Genomic DNA, 20333 nt, shown 5'->3' with positions numbered 1-20333 from the left:
ATAAAAAGCTCAATTCCACGTGCAAATTCAAATTAACTGGAAAAGAAAGACTGTCAAATGGGTGAAGTAAAAAAATGCGACAGCCTCGATTCTAGTGTTAAAAGGTTCGTAAGAAAAAAGCCAATGAAGAATTTTACACCGCCCGTTTCGCGCTTCATAAATCGCGTCCGAGCAAACGCGAGTCGCGACTCCTTGCGCGAAAGGGCCAGCTGGCGGCGCGTTGCATTCGCACGTTACCACTTCAAGTGGTACAAGTTCGCGACTGCATAGGAAGTGCAGGGGGTAAACGATTGGACCGACTCCCTACCCTCGATGGCCATCCAATCGGCAGCGCGCACAGTCAGTCGGTATGCATGTGCGAGTCTCGCTCCTTGCACATCGTCGTGTACGACGAATGCAGCGTATACACATGCACGTGCACACGCGAATTTCCGTGTGCGCCTTCCCCACCGACGCAGCGAATGCAGCGGGTGCTCTTGCGGTCCGTTCGCGTGAAACCGCAGTTCGCACCGAGCAGCGGTGCAACGCGCTCGTTTTAGGATTGTGATCTTGCGGGTTTGTCAATCGTGTGAGTAAACGATCGATATTTTCAACGAGTGATTGGTATCGTGATCTTTTGCGGAAATCGCAATAAATATGACTACTTCGATTGGACGCATAGAGCTGCACTTATCATAAAAGTCGAAATCCAATTGGAATTATTTCGTTTCTCTAGAAAATGCGCGCAGTAAAAATCTAGGAAAAATAATTGAATATAATTCCGGAATCCATTTCGAATAATTCCATAATACGTACTCTGGTCCATTTACTTAACAACATAATAAGTGTATTGAGAATTTCACAGTTTAACCGGGGTTTCTGTATTTATACGTAATAAACACACATCTTTACGTCAATTTGTGCACGACTTTAAGCATGCAGCAGTGCGCGCTGAGTTCAATCGAATTCGATAATAGTCTCATCGCCTAGAGTGCGATAAACGAGATACGTAGTCGATGATGCCTTTAAAAGTGTAAACAAATCGTAGAAATCGCGCGATCGACGTCGAGAAACTTTTCCCCAGCTCGAAGTGACGTAAACAAGCATTGTTGCAATCCGTACAATTACATTCGTGTGCACGTATTACGGTGAATACGGGTGAATCGAAGTTGCGCGACGTCAATAAAATTCGAGAACTTATCAGTGGAAGTGCGCGATAACGCGCGTGTATCTTTAAAGCTGAATATCACAATATGCGTGAAACTAGATATCAGCTACCTTATCGTTCGCGCTGAATAAACAAGAATGTGCAACTTTCGCAAACGTTCTTACATTCCCCGCTTTTTCGACGCGCTCGACTAATGCAGGACGTGACGCGATAACGTGCGTGCATGTATATTTGAAGATTCTTCAGTACAGTGCTTTCTCTATGTGCGCGGCGCGTGAAGTCGAGTTCCGATCGATCGACTAATCTTTATACGAGGACCGTAGAATTGAACGAGTTAATTGACCAGTTGGCTCACCACTTGTCGAGTCTTTTTTTACCATTACGAATATCTTCGTAGTTATTCAATGATTGGTAAAGCTGAAGCGTCATCTTCTCGACATTCTGGTTATCATCGAACTTTCAAATGCAATTTCGACGACCGTGTTGTTTAGACTTTAGGAGATTTAATAACATTAAAATGTAAGTAATAACCATTCATCAGAAATACGCTTATCTTCGTTAGTGTGTTATTAGATTTCCTAAACTTGTGCATAAAAGGACAGAATTTTATTAAGAAATTTGATCTATTATTCTTATATCGCGCGTCACTTATTTACATCAGCCATTCATCTTAATTGATAAAGATAAACGGTCTTAATGGAGCACGTGCAGTACATAATCGGCAAAACATCCAACGAGCTAAACATTTCGTCGAGTAAACACTAATTTATCACGTACACTGGTTTCGTATCTATCTAACATACAAACCGGATAAGTATTGCCGCATAAAAGCGATAATATTATTATCTCTTGCAGTTAGGTCATAAATATACAAACTTATAACGAGGCCAATCAAGAAGTACATAAATTACCTTCTTATAATTTTCGTACTTTCAATTGTTGCAATTCGTGTTGTGTTGTAAAACTAGTATTTGTCAAAATAATGATTATATCAAGCAAAATTTATATTAAAGGAGTAAAATTGCGGTAATTTTCAGAATTTTTTTGTTTTGCATTCGCCGCTCCTTTTTCTTTCTCGTTGAACTATTTTTTTCTTAACAGAAGGCGAAGGAACAATCAAAGTTTGAAAAAATCGTACCAAGTTAAAGTTCATGGATATCGATTCGCGATAACCCTCAATGGCCGCCCTCCGCTTTTAGGGCCGCACTTCCAAGACTCTCCTTACGTTTCGACGTTGATATATTAATTCCACCGCGTGTGCAACTGGCATACTGTCGCCGCCTGGAGACGACCCGTTATCCAATCCTCGTCTAACGCTTTCACCTTATGAACCGGGTGCGCGTCCTGATTTACGAAAACCGCAACAGCGCGTACGGAGAAAGCAAAGTCGGACAGGGAGGGAACGCATCTGAAATTGATGTGAGAGCAGTCCCTTCGATCTTCAAATATCTTCACGAAAAGAACGATTTTGTTAAGATATTTAAAAATTTAACTAGCCTTTGATATAAGCATACCCAGCTTTTTCTAGTGCTTTCCCACAATCCTTTCTCCATCGTTTATATAACTTTTTTTTTTAATAAAGATATAAACAACTTTTTGCTTGGTACTGTTACGTTTTTCAATGTTTGACACTTCAATTGGAAAGAATTTAATTTTACAATATGTTAATTTTTATATGAAAGTTATAAGTGATTGAATTGGATGGGTATACAACACAATATCATATACATATACTATACTGCAGCACGTTATTCCCGTAGTGTGGCGTTTAAGAGTTAAATACAGATTTGAAAATAATTTTATTGAATCATCGAAATATATAATTATGCAGGACGCTCAAGCATAATGAGCAACATCTACAGCAAAATGTTTTAATATTCTAGCAATTAGCTTGGTCGTCCTACATAATTATTTTAATCTAATAAAATTATTTTTAGATCCACGTATCTGGTTCCATTTTTTAATATTTTAACAAAACTGTTCTTTTCGTGAGGTAAACTATTCTCATTCTTCATACGAAAGGATTAACAATTGAGTTCCTGTATTCAACACAGTTTTCAAATGTCGCTGAATCGTGTAATATATGAAACTGTAAGATTCTTTCCCAAAAGGCGAAAGGGTGGAAATTTAAAAGGAAGCCCGGTAAGTGGGAAGGGTTCAAGGACGAGAGGCAGTTGAAGATAGGGAAAGGAGTAATGCGTCAAATCGTGGCGTTGCGAAGAAGCGCGTTGGGCAACTACCGAGCGGTACCGACTTTTGTAGGCGCACGCGCACGCCTGAGTTAGTGTGTGCACCCGCAAGTGCGTGTATGTATCTCGTAGGAAGCCCGAAAAGTAGGTCTTGGTTACAGTTAGATCTAACCGTCCTCTCTTCGTGCTCGTCCCAGTACACACAAGCCGGCAACGAGCATGCGCCATCTTTATGTAGACTGGTTTCTCCTTGAGAAAACCGCGACACTCGATCGCGATCGTGCGTACGTTTGGAATTCACGAAGAAAGCGATGAATATAACGATATAGAGATGTGAACGATAGAAGGTAATATCTACGATCGATCGGTTGGATCTATTTTTCACAAGAATGACGCGTTAAATTATTCCGTGATATCGATTTGCAACTAACATGCGATACATATCCTTATCAGAAGTAATCTCATATAAATAGATAAATGCTCTTATATGTATATACACATACAATTCTATTTTTGGAGTGTCAAGTGACTGTGAATAGAAAGCCATGTTTTTAAAAACTACAGCCTTGGCTATAAGTATAAAAAATACCATCCATTTATTGCATTTTCTTGAAAAAGGCACCTTTGATAAAGGAGGTCTCTCTAAAAAGTAATAAAATTATATAAATAAATATAATTTTCAAATAAAAACTTTTTACCTCATTTCTTGTTAGATAGAGAAACGGTTACATCCGCATTTGTCGGGGTGTTTTATGACCAAGGCTGCATATTAATCTCAAGTCTGATTATATATACGTATATATATACTAGAATAAATTAGAGCGTGATAAGTAGGAAATTCAATATTAAATTAACGGAAGCGCTCTCTGATAGTTAGGCATCAGACGACGATTTCGTCAAAGCCAAAACATTCGGGCGTCGAGTATGCTGCGCACGTACTGTTTGCCAAAATATTAGCACGCGGTATCTCAAATTGGTGCTAAGAGGAAGCACAAAAGTCGGAAGTAGTACACCGGCGTATATCGGAAAGAGGAAGGCAATCGCGCCTATATACCCGCTCATTAGCATGAAGCCCTTATATTATAAATCGACATCACCGAACGATTACTCGTATTTTATCGATTCAAAATAAACATCAACGTACAGAGTATCAGGAAAGCTACTCCGCAAGGTAACGTTTCCCTCGAACGCGGAATATCGATCGAGGCGCCAATCGGCTCTCAGACACTATCGGGCACTATTTGGCCGCGCGGATCAGCACGTAGCGTGCGTATACGTGTGTGCGTGAGTGCGTGTTCGTCTGCGCACGATTGTCCATGACTCGCTGCGATATCTAACGAACTTTACAAGCAACGCGTTGAATTTAGGGCCAGGGAGCCATATATCTGTCTCCATACATGCGTGTCTGTCAGACGCGCTGAACACGCGTGTACGCACGTGTGTGTGCGGTGACTTGGATGTTAGACAAAGGCGCGCGTGCTGTTTCGCAAGTAGCTTAACCGTTCGAAATCCCTGCCGGGAAGATCGTACGAACGGCCGCCGAACATATGCAAACGACGACGAGATTCGTCGTCGGATTCAAATTAGAATTCTAGCGTATAACTCACGCACGCAATCGCTGCGTTCGCGTCTATAATATGCGTGCCACGCATCGCACGCTCGCCGTTACGGCATCCGCAGTAAGGCGACACGTGGAACGTTAGAAACGGCACACACGTATACCGTTTGCCTCGTATTTGAACGCGACTGCCCTTCGTTATCGTAATAGGTGCGAGAAGCCACACTGCTCCGCCATGAAATATTACGATCCGCACGTGTCACAGTTTACTTTAAGTATTACACTTATCTGGCGTTACCTAGGCAACGATATAGATCAGAGTTTCTGTGAGGCTTGCCACGAAAACTGTTTACCACATTCTTGCACTTTATGATTTACCACAATTTGTCATTGTAGTGATGAATTGCTGCTCTTTCGATTATTATTTACACATTCGATGACTCAGTGTTGAGGAAAATACTTTTTGTTCATAAAAATTAGGATTTACAGTATTTAGCTATAGTTGTAGCATTTATAAATCTGTAACAAATTTTATAAAATTATATATTTTGAATTTCTAATCTTTAAGTGAATAGATGAGATATACTGCAGTGTTATCTCAGATATAGTTTACTTAAAAATCTTTCTGGAAATGAAAAATAAGAAGTATTGTCCACCTGTTTAGAAATCTTAAAGTTCATTATTTTTATATTTCTCTATTTCATAAGGGTATAAATAATATAAATTTAATTTATTATTATATATCACGGAGAAAATTTGGGTGAATTAACTGGCATTCAGACAGAAAATTTCGATCCAGCATTCTAATCTACTAGCTTTCTAGTTAAACAGACTTTTAGTAAAATTAACCAGAATTCTAGATAATACAACCAAATATTTTTCTCCGTGAATATAATTATATTATAATATAATAGCAAAAGTGAAAACCTAATAAAAAAGTCTAACTATAAAATAAAAATGTTATGAGGTGTTCCGAGCAAATACTTTGCGTATTCTTTATCACATGCACACGCTTTACCTACTTAAAATTCATATAAAAATTATTAAATCATTTCAGTAATTCATATTTTTTTTCAGCGTAAGTGGCTAAAAATTTTAAATAAAATGCTACAGATACAGAAATTTTAATTGTCTCAGGCATTTATCTGATCATCCATTCATGTTGTGAATATGTGTAGTTTTCTGGGTCAGTAGACCTAGTGCAGCGAGATAAGAGGTAGCGGTCTCATTTTTTTCCCGACCAACGCGTTATCTGGACGAGTTAAACAGGTCGAGGGAATTAGGCCGTACTTGCGCTTCACGACACGGTTATGATACAAACAGAAGCCGCATGGAGCGATACGCATTGGGGCGTGTCGAATGTTCGTCAATTACGCACCTGCGTGCGCTATGTGTGCAATTAAGTATTTCGTGAATCGATCATAGCCGGGTGGCCTGATTTACATTCTTGCAAGCCACGCATCCGGTATGATATCGCGAGATATAATATAATACTTAATATTGCATCCGCCTGCGGCGGATACTGTTTGCGGTCACGCGACAGATACGCCTGCCGAAAAAAAATCCCGATTTCATTGCTTTCAAAAGTTCGTAGCAAACATTGGAAGAGCGAAATCATGTCGCATGTTCTGATAAAGTCCAACTAAAAGAAAGTTATATAACCATCAATTCTGTTCGATCTAACCAGAATATCTATCATATTGGACCTTTTTATTATAGTTTAATCAGAATATTTTCTTAGTATGCCGATATAATACAAATAGAGCGAGGACTGAAAAGCGTTTAGAATGGAAAAATCAGTCGCGACTAAAAAGTTCCAGATATAGCGTAACGCTCGTAACAAAAATGTTAAGATCTCTGCGATAAATCCGGCAATTCGGCATATATTATAAATATAAATAACGCGTAGTCACGAAAGTTAGCATTTATTTCTAGTAACGACTATAGTTGTGAGTCGTGAAGCAATACTGACGTGCCAATTGTACTTCTTCTCGCTTTCTATGTTTTCGCATGAATGAGACATACCATTGAGTGTGTTCAGTAACCTATGGTAAAGTATACTATGTACGCGGCAATACGTCGGTGGTACACGTTGGCTGAAAATGTTACCGAGAGATTTTTATCATCTCTCGAAAGGTGAATCACGTGTTGTATGCGCAATTTCAATTTTTCGCGAGGTATGCCGCTTCCAATCGTCGCGTCGTTCCAATAACATCTATATTGGAATAGAGTGATATCAAAACATATAATTACACACATACTATAAAGATGAAAAGAACAATTTCGTTTGCCGAGATGATGAAAAATGGAGCCTACGGATATCCCATTAAATCTCAAGGTGAACTCGTAGCCCATCGCAAAATAATCGCTTAGTAATACCGCTCTGCTTGCGTAGGATCTCGGAGCTATCTAGCTATCTCGGGCAAGCCGATCTCCAAGGCTCTCTATCGTACACCAATATTCCTCAGTGTTCGCGTCACCGCATGTTGGCGGAATGCAAGGCGAAGCCGGTGGTATAAAGCGTAGTAGTAGTAGTAATTCGAGAGCCTCCATGCGTGACTGAAGGCCTCGAGGGGGATAACCCCGAGCGAGAAGGAAGAGAAGTTGAGTGAACGAACGCGCGAGCGTCACTATACGCCGCTCGCAAACTTCGCCACGTTCATAGCAAAAGTACACTTCCTGGAGTCAAGGTTAGCTGTTACCGCGCGCTCTGATGCAACAGGACCCCGGCCATTGACTTCGCCTACAACCTATGGTCATCCTTCCCTCGTCCTCGTCCTCGCGTTTTTGCGTCATTACGTGAAAGCTCGTCCTCGAGGCGGCATCGGGTGAATGCACCAAGTGAACGACCGATTAATCCATTTTACTAATTAATAATTATAACTTTAATTGCTCTCTTTCTCTCTCTCGATCCAACTTACTTTTAATTTTTTTCTAGTTTTACGAATTAAGTAGAACAAATAAAGAGTCTTAACCGAGATTAAAATTAACCTACATTGGTAAAAATAATAGACATAAGAGATATTGTTGTAAACCTTGTGTGATGCTCGTTTCTATTAATATGTAATAATTTAATTTTAATCTCGGTGCAATTAACACGTCACTTTTTTTAGTTTTAAGAATTTGAAAAAGACGAGGAGTAAGTTCAACTGAAATTAGAGTTAATACATTGGTATAGTAGAAACGGACTGTCAAGTATAAACAGAAGATATATACGGTTTATAACGGAAGATCAGTTATTCTAACTGACATTTATCAGAAATGACACGGTATTAGAAAATTTATGATAAAAAGTCGACTCCATATAGTTATTTTATACGAACAAATATGCATACACATATGTATATATAGACTCCAGTGGTTAATGACTACCGATCGGGCATTCACTTGATATATATATCCTCTTCTCGTTGGCCTTCTAGCCGGGTGGTCGGGTGATTTTCTCGGTGGAACTACGTGGCCTTCTCCGTTGCTATTTCTATTACAAACATATAATCCGGCCGGCCATACGTCGTTAAACGCGGAACTCGCACGAGATCGCGGAACTGCGCGGCATTCGCCGGGCTTTGTTACGATATGAAGATGTCAAACGCGAGATTGTTGCGAAAAAGAAAGACATGCGATCGAGATCTTATCGATATTCTGTTATCACGAAAATAAAAACTGACATGTTTCACTCAGTCAAGTGTTTAGCACAGCTTAAAACCGGTTTTTAAAGTATCCTCGATTTTAAAACAGCTCCGGTCGCTTTAATCGTTAGACTATTATGGTGCAATTCGCGCACCGTCGAGCATCTTCCTCAATTCTACATCTGTATTTCGTCACAACGTCACATTCTAATCGCATTTGAGCCAGTCCGTAAGAAAAATCAACAACGTTAGACGCGTGAAGGTGCGGCGGCGTCAAGGCCTAGTTCGTTAGTATTACAAGGCAAATGTGGAGTTATGAAAGCACGACAGTACCGCGATGGATCTTATCAGATTATTAAGAACTCGCTGGTTGCGTTAATCTTCACGAAAGAGAGCCAAGAGGAGCCAAAAGAGATCGAAGTCGTCGATACCTCGCGCACGATAACGCCGCGGCTGCAATAACAGCTACTTGAGAATCGAATATGCATACGTTACGCGAATCGTGCGTAAAGAGCGTCGATAAACTCCCCTGATCGAACTCGAAATCGTTCATCAAAAATGGGTCAACGACATTGGCGAATTACGTAACGCACGGCAACGTGCCGCGTGCATTTACGCGCCCTGGCGACGGATGTGCGCGTGATGCGCGAGCGAATGCTCGTGACCGTGAATTGGACGAACGACCGGAATTAAAAACGTTTTGTATTCGACGTTTTTGTGTATTCGCGTGCGTATATTCGCATGTCCCGAATTCCATCGTGCGTAATATTAGGCACGAAAATGTTTGTACTTAAAACGAAATAAATATATATTCGAGTTGAAGATGCTAAGTGCAAAAAGTGCAAGGAACGCGAGTAGATTTTCTGTGATGCCAATATCGTAAAAAATTGTACCGGCAAAGAAAGCGAATAAATCTTTCGGTGCTATTCGTTTTGACGGGAATTTATCACATTGAGTATTGCGGAAATGGTCGCATAATAAAAATAAATATACTGTATAATACATTTTTTTTCAATTAAAAAAAAATATTAAGTAATATAACGGTAACAAGAGCACATAAAAAATGAAGGAAATCTCGGTATGTCATACCGAGAGTGACATCGAAGAGATACATTCAACGGTTACGTTTTACATTCAGAAGACGATTGCTTCAGAAGATAACATCTTAATTGAGAATGTTTCATTATCATATTTAAATTGAAAGCCACGGTTCTATTCTTCGAAGGAATCGTTGGTGTGCTGAATTTAGGATGCGTTAATTCTCATCCGCTCTTTTAGCGGTAACGATTCCCACGAAATCGGATGATGCTCGAGTGAATTTTCGTAGGAGAAAAATTACGCGCATATACGACGCAATGGGCAAAAGCTCCGAGAGAAACCGTATGCGTGATTTTAACATTCACGGACAAAGAGGCGCGCGTCCGTCATTTTCCACGTCTCTTCCTACGCTCGACGCGAGCGTATGTGTCGCATGTGATCATACACATCGACAAAACGTGCGTAATACTCGCCGATTATCGCGGGGGCAACCTCGAGATTCACGGTCGCCTCTCCACGTGTCGTTTCTTCTCTCTGTATCGCGATGCGTGTGTGCTGCTGCCTTCTCTCTCCCTCACGGATCCCTCGAGCAGTCTATCGTATCTTTTTTTTTTCTTTTTTCTCTCGGCACCGTTTTTCGCCATGCTGTGCATCGAACTTTGGGTATGTGTGAAGAAGATGGCCTTGGTCCCACGCGGCCATTGGCCGGGCCTAGAGGAAGCTCGAATCACTATTGGCCTGTCAACTTTTCGTACGGGCGAAGCTAAAACGAGTCAAGCCGAGCTGATACGATATGGCAAACACACACGTTTGCTCGCTAGCACACTCTGCATTGTCGACCTTGACGGGGCATTGACTGCTGTTCCCTTCCCTTGGCCGCCTTCCTCCATATTAGAGTTTTGTCTCTTCTTTAATCAAATCGGCAACCGCTCTTATCTACTCGTGAAACTCGGATACCCCGTGACAATCGCGAGGCAATCACACGCAGCTCGTAATTTTCCAATCCAATTGTTTTTAATCGAAAACACTTGTCGAGGACTTATTGTTGCGCGGAATAGTCTTACATTTTTCAGGATGATACAAAAAAATCACGCCAAGGGGATCCGTATTTTTTTCTTTTATCCAAGATTAGAGATCTCTCTTCGGTGACATTTATTATTTGTTATCGAAGTTTGACCCAAGATTGGGAGAATTCCCCCTTCCTACAGTATCAAATTCACTTTTCTGAAGTTGTCCTTTGATTATTACTATTGCGGTAACTTTTACGACGTCGCGGTCGCTGACATCGTCAAGCATTGACATTGAGTTAAGCCGCAATTGCCGCCTTCACCCACGGTGTGTATTGTACGCATTCGATCACGGTGCACACGTACACGAGGCTCCAAATTATTGTTGCGTAGTAGGGGAACGATGACCGTCGTAAGAGGCTTCGTCGAAAACCCTAACTCCCAAAGAGCTCTACCGGCTGGCCTTGGAATATGAATAGATTGCCCGCGAAGAGTGCATTGCACTGTTGCGTAACTACGCGAGTTTTATTTGCAAGTTTTGTGACGATAGTCACGCCGCTGGCATAATCTCCTCACTTCTTCTTACTAAACCCTCACGTAATCTCATTGAAATCACTATACATTTGCATCTAACTAGTCTTTCTCAACTAACGTACGCAAGCAGTATATAAATATTATTATGTATACAGGTGGTAATAAAACAGTAGTGGATTTTGATAACGCACAGTTGTTTAATTCAAATAAATAGAGGCGCGTCAAATACGGTCAAGGCTGATGTCTAATAATGTTTCTGTGTGAATTATTAAATACATTTTCTAGAATTGCACGTCGAACATTAGCCAACCTTTAGCAGGATCTAATACTCTACGGATAAGTTTGATAATTATATAGTATAATATATCGTAATTTTGAATAACTGTCTTATATATCACTAAGAGAAAAAAAAATATACTAAATTTTAATGTTTATTTAAATAATACTAACTTAACATTTGTTTACGGTAAATAAATATTTAATAAATAAAGGAATGCTAGTTAAATCAAGTTAATTAGTTCTCATACCAAATAAAAATATGTATATATTTACAGTTAAATCTATAGCTATTCAAACAAATATATTTATTAAAATTTAGTAAATTTTTTCTCAGTGTAAAAAATATTTTCAACGGCTTTTTTCACACGTTGCGTCGTCGTTAAGTCGTTATCACTCATCCATAATCGACAACCTTCGCTGTGACAGTGTGTTGTTCGCTCCCCAAGCGTAATCCCTGGCTATATGAACAATATCTAAATAGATACGCGCGGAGCCGCGCTGAGAGTGCTCGTGCGTTATCTCTACTCGCTCATTCAGTAATAGCTCGCTCGCTCGATGAGTCGATGACGATGTTGCGGCGTGTCATAAATACGTCCTCGAGGCTTCGCGCGCGCGCTCGCACGCGTTACGCAATGCTCCGCCGAAATTCTTTGCAACATATCGCGCGTACATTTCTGCATGCGGTCCGATAACGGGAATAACAACGCATGTGCGTGAGAAGTCTCCCGCGGACCCGCTGTTGCGCGGCGCGGCGCACCGCATTATAGAATTAATTAATAGTCTCGGGATTATACGCTGAGTGAACACTCTGCATATTTCATTATTTCCACAAGTGTGCCGACGAATTGCGCGTTGCCGTATCTGGCTGTTGTATACGTCTCCGAACGTGCAGTTTGCATACGAGGAGTGCTCCGACTGCCTCCACATTACAAGCGGCTCCTGCGATTATTTTCACGAACGAAATGAGAATAGACTCCTACGGAATTGTTACTATCGTTTTAGAAAGAATAAGGTAGTTTAAATCGCTTCCTCTCTTTATACACTAAACAAAATTTACTAAACCTTAATAGATATTTTTTTTAATAATACTAACAATAAGTAAACATTTACTTACACATAACTTATTTATAATAAAAAATAATAGTTAAATTAATGGTTTTTGTATTAAATTATATATTTACATTTAGTAAATATTTACTGAGAATTATTTGAATAAATATTAATTAAAATTTAATTTTTTTTTCTTTAAGTGTAAAGTAGCTAAAATTTTGAAGAGTATTGAGATTGATTGTATCAGATGATATAAATCAATTCTTTCTCTAACAGATGCTAAGGTCAAGGAAAATGCGCAGTCTGTGATATAATATTTTATGAAACTCAAAATTTTTAATCCAAATAACGATAAATTATGTGAGAATATCTGATTCTTTTGTTCTCATTGCACGACGATATGCCCAGATATTGCATTTGTGTGTTCAAACTTCACTTACGAATACGTCGTCATAAGCGACGAAGAAAGATAATCGCAAAACGTCCACACACACACGGATATAACACGACGATTAGCCCTTGCATCGCGCATAATGAGCTGTATATTTGGCCCGAACACCTGTAACACGCCTATCTTATATTGGACAGGTTATAAAAGCAGGGAGGTTATTAATAAATATGTAGCGATTAAAATGATAAGGCGATAGAGCAAGGAAATTGTACTCGTCTGAAATTCGATATCGAAGATATATTCGATATTTGTTAGATAAAGAGACGCTGTCATTATTATACGCGAGTCAAGTTCATGATGCAAACGTATTCCAACCAGCACCGCGGGTGAACGCGGTATTACAGAGTCGTTGAATCCTCTCCCCCGGGTACAGCGAATCCAATATTCGTCGGATAAGAGGTTTGAAATTGAGCGCAACGGGGAGTACAAGGAAATATGATCTCGCGCTGAGAGGAAGCTCAAAGAGTTGGATACACTTTGTGTACCGGGAGCCACTCGGAAGGACAGGTGCTTTGAGCCACCTGGTCGTGCCCTCGTCACCTTTCCTCCTTTCTCTTCTCGCACTTGATTTCCTTATTCGAAAAGCATTGCCGAGTGATGAGGCTTCTTCCCACATCCGTCTAAACGCACGAAGCTCTTTCATGAAACGTTCCGTTCACCTGATTCGCACGAAACCATTACAAAATAATGAAGCGCGATAACTACACCGATAACGAAAATACGTATACATTCTCGTGTGCAGTTAATTTTGGTTAATTAAATCGGTCTTAAGGACTTTTGAATAAATCAATAAAATAAATGGTATTTAAATTAAGCCTTATATAAACATTTATGGGACAAATTTGAGGGTTTCTTTTACAGAAATTTGTCCGGATGTTTAGCTACATCGCACAGAGGCTTCGACGGTCGGTTACGGTCACGGTTTCTTTTTTTTCTTTTCACACGCAGCCGTTCCTGGACACCGTTCTTCGCTTTACGTGCAGCGGTCGCTCGTGTCATATTACACGCCCGCGCGCTGGCGAACGCGCATTATACTTGCGTGAATTACGAATTACGGAAGATCGTGTCCGAAGATGACCTACATACGCAGCGGGCTGCGAGAAAGGGCATCGACGTCAGGCGTGCTAGCCTCGGTTCCTTTATGTCGCGTTGTAGAGAGGGAAGTGGTGGGCCGCTTCAAAAAAAAAAAAAAAGGGTTCGTCGGTCACCGGCTTTCTTTGCATGCTGAAATTCCCGCGCTCGTCTGCTGCGCGTGATGGTGCCCGTTTACATTGTAAGCCGTGAGAAAGAAAGGGCCTGAGCGTCTTGTGCGTGCATCAGAAATTTTTATGTGCTAATTTCACGACGCCGATCGATTCGCGTCATTACGGCATGTAGAAGCGCGAGGCTAATATGTGAGTAACTTTTTTCTGCGATATACTTTTAACTTTCTGCCGGCAAGTCACTCTACCATCAGCAATAGGGATCTTTAAAAAACAAATATTTATATATTCCAGATTATGTAAAAACTGACATAAATTCTCTCTGATAAAAATTCTATTGTCAAAGCTTTAATAATAAGTTTTTATTATATGTTATATAGTATCGGATTGTATCTTTTACTTAGTTTTTTATGGATTTAAATTTTCAAAATTCGCAATTAAAATATAATTGATGATGCCTTTAAAGATCTTATGTTGCGGAAGAGGATTAATTTAGTTTTAATTATGTAAAAATGGACTAGCGATGGTCGTCAAATGTTCTCTTTTGATGACACAGTATGTACTTCTCTAGATCGTTTATATTTTGAAGTCAATGCATCCTATTTGTGTTTCAGGAGTTACGTTCAAGGCGCACAGGTTAATCCTCGCAGCATGCAGCAAGCATTTTCAGGAGCTTTTCGAAGGAATGCCGCCTTCTCCCGCGGGATTGATCGTTATTCTCGATGGGACGAGTGCCCACAATATGGCGTCCCTCCTCGAATTCATGTACCGTGGAGAGGTACATGTGTCCCAGGAATCCCTCAGTTCCTTCCTCAAGGCAGCTGAATGCCTTCAAGTATGTGCCTGTTTCTTTTTCCGTATATAATGACCCTAAATAATGTTCCTCGAATAATTGTACACGTGGCGCGGCACCCGACACGACTTTGAGAAGCATTCTGGCTAAAGACTATATGTCCACTCACAATTTTGTGCTCATTTAACATAACATGAATATATTGGGTATAATGATGCAGATATTGTATAAAAAAATGATCACAAAAAATAATGCTGACACAGTTTGTAAACAAACTGTGGAAATATATTTTTTTAGTATAATTAATATTTATGGTATGTTAAATTATTAAATTAACACACACACACATCTTAAAATTTACATTTTGTGAGAAACACGTTATTTTTACATTACTTATTCATTTACTCATAAATTGTGTCATTTTGACACTAAGAAACCTTGAATATTAATTTATATCAATTTAACATAAAATGCAATATTTAAATAACATAATCACATTATGTTAAGTTAATACTCGAATGTATTAAATAATTCAACACAATCGGTTAAGAAGAATGTGAGTGGACTATTTCGAACACAATGTTTTCTACCGTGCACATGGACATCAGTTATGTGGAAATTCATAATTAATACTTACGCGAATCTTGAAATACAATAAATGCTTTTGTGATCTTTTTCCAAAAAATTATTTTACCATCATAATATTATAATTCTTTCAGTACATCGTAACATTTTTGTATCGTTATATAGTATTTCTTATTCCCTTCCGTGTGATATTTTCCTAAATTCGTTGATCAAATATATTTATTCATCCATAATTATTTTCTTTTCCAGGTTAAAGGTCTATCGATCATCGAGCATGAGAAGCTAGCGGTGGCGCAGAGGCACGCTGCGGAGGGCAGCAACACCTCCGCGGACGCAGAGAGCAATGCCGGAGATGTTACTGCTCTCCGCGGTGGCGGCGGTAACGGAAGTGGTGGTAGCGGTAGCATCGGGGGTAGTGTCGGCAGCGGTAGCGTCGGCAGTGGTAGCAACGGTGGTACCATTGGCAACGGGGGTGGTGGTAGCGGCGCCGGTGATACGAACGACATGAGCGAGACGGTCAGAAACATAAAGAGGACTCCTACACCGTCGCCCGCCTCGGAATTCGTGCCCAATATGTATCACACCTCGCATTATTGCGAGAGTCCGCCGAAGAGGCTGATGAGGTAAGGACCTTTCGCCAAGGTGCGAAGCTCTTTTATGAGGAACTAGCCACGAGCGGCCTTCCTTCGTTCTAATGGCGATGACGTATGTGACAATCCACCAACGACAAAGCAGTATCTAAATTATCATATTTCCGATAAGGAAATAGCCGTGGCAAAGCGACTCTTTTACGGTTTTTTCGAATCTCTATCTCAGCTTATTGGAATTTATTATACTTTTACTATCGAAATAGTTTTTTGTCGATTATGTTGCATGGATGTTGCGTTAATCAAGAGCGTGTAATTAATTTTTCAAGGAATTTTGTCGTGTGAAGTTTTGGATATTTCTTCATTTGCCCCACTTCGCATTACGTCACGTTCCGGATCTGATTTTCTCCGGGTTTCCTCTTTGTTGTATTACGCGTTACCAAATATTCGCACAGTGTTCCGTGTTTTTCACTCGCGTAAGATTATTTAAGCTGCAATCGCGTATTTTTAGATCGCCGAGCGACGTCGATACGTTAGGAAGAGCGAGCGTGTTACGCGACGGCCCTGCTTTCCGACCGGCGTCCGCCCCGCATCCACTGTTGGAAAATCACTTCTATCAATCATTCACCCATCTCCCTGAAACTCATTCGCATTCCCACACCGCGCCACACACGCCCACGGAACTAGAACAGCAGCTGGAACGAGCGCGGTCCGAGGAACGTAGCAACTGTGATCTCAAGGAAAGCGTTGCCGAAGGTGAGATAGATCTACTAAAATTACATAAAATTGATGTAAAATCAACCTAAAGATCCCATCGACCTGTCCTGCAACCTGTCGAGCTCTTGATCTCGTGTTCGCAGATCTTCGAATAAAACAGGAGCCAGTGGAGATCGATCGAGAGAGATCGGAGAAATTGGCGGAGAGATTGTCCAAGCGGGATGACGAGGCTTATCCCGGACGGGGGTTTGACGCGGGCTTGTACAGATCGAACTCGGACCATCTCCCTGGAGCACAGCTGGGTCCGACGATGGTGCCGATGCCGACGGTTCATCCGCCGACTCCCGATCAGAGTCCCGCCGCGCCTCCCACGATCGCTATGTGGAACACGAAGATCAACAAGGCCAGCACTGTCTCTACTGTCGACGGCGGTGAGTGCGGCCATTCATTGTTTTTAAATTACGAGACATCGTCTGTACTTACGGCACACGTACATTGAATCTTTAATTCGGTGAAGATTCGATTTAACTGACGTGTTGAGGAAATGAAATTTTTGCGCAGCTTAAGGGGATTCTAAAGCAAAGCTCGAACTCTAACGAAATCGCCAGATGTTTTACAACACATCGATATATCTTTTATATACCACTAATATCTCATGCAGACAGTGATGCACGCAGTCGCATTACCTGTCAATTTTCGTATCGTAAATTCGTCGCGATAAAGTATCTAAGTCTAGTTCTAAGCACTCGACGCTGTTTGTTCATGCAAACTATGTGACTGTGGACTACTATTTCTTAAGTACAGATTGCGCAGCTTTTATATGAAACAAATGTTGTTACGAGGTGCAACGACGTGACAGCTCTGGAGCGCCATATTGGACTAAAAAATGGTAAAGAACTCAATTTTGAAATTTTGTATCGTTTTCAGCATAGATTCTATCTCACAGGCACGTATTAATGTGTATACTTTAATCTTGTAAAAGGATTTTCGAATCTGTGAATGACAAAAAGGTATTTACGATACAAAAATTATATGGAATCGGTAATACAGACGACTTTAGAATCCCCTTAACCTTGCGCAAAAATATTTTATCCAATTCCTGCTCTATTCTCTAAATTCTTTAGAATAAAATCTTACTAAAGAGTAAAACTTGAGTCGGTCTCAAAAAAAAAGAGTAGCTCAATTTTATAAGAATGAGATTTAGTTTTTAAGAATGAGATTTATTCTGAAAATTTTAGAGAATAGTAGAATAAATTCGTGAAACATTTTGATCATATGTTGACAGGCAGTACTGTTAGATCTAAAGATGCAAAATTACTGTTAAATTTAATTTTACAATTACTTACGGTAAAAATACGGTAATATGGTAATTTATTGGTAATTTTGGTAAAATTTGTTGTTTCTTATAGTTTTATGTATAAATAAACTATATTTTCATACTTATGTATAATTAAATTAAAAATTATATAATCATTCAGTATTCCTAATAGGAATCGGCTTAAGATTATTCTATATTTTTATCAAGTATTCTGGCATTTCTGGCAATAGTATAATTACAAGGAGTTTATTTTATTTTTCATATATGTATATTATAATATATTTTTGTTTAATATATAATTATATTTTTGTTATTGCTCTAATAAAAACTGTCCTTGATAGTCGCTAAAATAGCAAGCAAATAAAATTGTTATCTATAAGTTTATAAGGTATGAAAAATGTAGTTTAAGACTACTATATACCTGTCACACGTTTGCTTTCAAAATTTTAATAAAAAATTTATATGAAATTTCCCTAGTTGCTACGTACCTATATAGTTTCATAATTATTATTATATCAATATGTAGTATCAAAATACAAATTTAAATTAAATAAAGTGCTTTTAAACTTTTTAATTTAATGATTAAATACTCTTAGGTATATCAAATTATTTTAATTTCATAATTTTTTTAAATTATCATAAAATTTGGCCATTTTCATCTCTAATTAGATCGCAAAACCTTCGCTGATAAGAAATAACAATGCAACTAAAGGGTCAAGCAGAATGATAAGATTTGTAACTTGTTCTCGCAAAACTTGTAAGAACTTATAACTGGTATTCTAATTTTATGCGCATTGTTAGTAAATATCTAGGATTTCTTGTGTAATTCTTATAACTATAATAAGAAGCTATCTGGAAAGATTGCATAAAGGTATAAACACTTAAAAGCTGTTATAAGTGTTATGAGAATAAGTGTTACGAGCCTTACGATTCTATTAAAAATTTAGGCATAAGTCTATTGACACATGAAATCAAGGATGCTAGCAAGGGAACGAGCACGAACTGAGTAAAACCTTGCAAGTTTGTTGAACCTCGCGTGAGCGCGCATTTATATCACGTGTATTTTGATTCATCTAAATTATACAGCGCAAATGCTGATGATAAATTTCCTTGCTACGATCATTTCGAAAAATTAAATTTCACGATTTAAAATATATGTACGATATTTGTGTGGTCGACAAGACATTTAATTGGACGATATCATAATTATCCAACGCTCTCGATCCGATCCGACTTTATCTAGTTCAATATGCCGGTCAAGAAGGCCTTCTGGCTATGGAGTTACAAAATGCACGCATGTTGCATCATCAGCTGCACGTGGGGCCTGATCACGAATGTTGCAACTGCCACGTTTCTCTCAATCTTGCACCATTCTACCACTTCTCTCCAAGGCGTCTCGCAGCGCAAGAGATAAAACGGTGCATCGTAAAAAGAAGCTGCGCGTTGTAAAGCGCCGTCTGATATTCTCCGAACTGTCCCACGTTCTCGATGAGTGAGACGAACGGATCTTTCAACGGATTTAAAACAAATTTAAAATTCGTTCTTCTCATTCAATTTCTTGACTTTCAAAGAGGATAGGAAAATTGATCCCAGACTGATCAAAGAATATACATATAGCTGAGAGATAATACGACGGTTTTCGGAACGGTTTTCGTATAGATCTTTTTTCATCCACGTGTACGTCAGTCTCCGCTTCGGCGACGCTCTAACGTGCAGAAAGAGAGAGCGACGACGCTGTACGTGGATGTAGATATATACGTGGATTTACCGGGTCTCCCCGTCTGTGCCCTGGGACGAGGTGATGCCTTACGACTTGCCTTCACGGTGTGAACAAAGTGTACAAAGAGGATGCAGGCGACGGTGCAGCCACTGGCAACATCTTTTGCTCCGGCGAGCAAATCACCGAGCGTGATGCTACGACGACGCCACGTGAAAACAGGTGCGACGAACGCCGGCCACCAACACCGACGCGATTCGACGTCGGCGGCGTCGCGACGATCGTGTGCCATCGCGGATGACACCCCGACCATTTTTAATCGCCCGCTCGCTCGCCCGTCGCAAAGAAAGTAACGAAGCGTCAACTAATGCAACGGTTATTGACATTAGGCCCGCAGAGGAGAAAAGGCAAAGAAACGGGAAGGTAATCCGTGCATGTTAAACGTGCTCAAGGAAGAGTAAAAGAAGTCCGCTGATAGGCGGAGGAGCTGTTTATTAATGTATCAAAGTTCGGAGCGGTCCATATACGGTCG

The 20333-nt window shown here is 39.9% G+C and overlaps 1 protein-coding gene across 1 annotated transcript in view; it reads left to right on the top strand.

Annotated features, from left to right (window-relative positions):
* Nucleotides 1-20333, top strand: part of chinmo (Chronologically inappropriate morphogenesis) — a 48660-nt gene that overhangs the window by 12388 nt on the left and 15939 nt on the right. The window contains exons 3-6 of the mRNA XM_018547118.1: nucleotides 14699-14919; nucleotides 15712-16085; nucleotides 16561-16805; nucleotides 16910-17194. Coding sequence (XP_018402620.1) covers nucleotides 14699-14919; nucleotides 15712-16085; nucleotides 16561-16805; nucleotides 16910-17194 — 1125 coding nt within the window. The remainder of the gene's footprint in view (nucleotides 1-14698; nucleotides 14920-15711; nucleotides 16086-16560; nucleotides 16806-16909; nucleotides 17195-20333) is intronic.

Source organism: Cyphomyrmex costatus, unplaced genomic scaffold (assembly GCF_001594065.2).
Source record: "Cyphomyrmex costatus isolate MS0001 unplaced genomic scaffold, Ccosl1.0 scaffold121, whole genome shotgun sequence".
Classification (NCBI taxonomy): domain Eukaryota; kingdom Metazoa; phylum Arthropoda; class Insecta; order Hymenoptera; family Formicidae; genus Cyphomyrmex; species Cyphomyrmex costatus.
The sequence above is the reverse complement of the archived record's forward strand: the minus strand, read 5'-3'. Positions and strand labels throughout refer to the sequence as shown.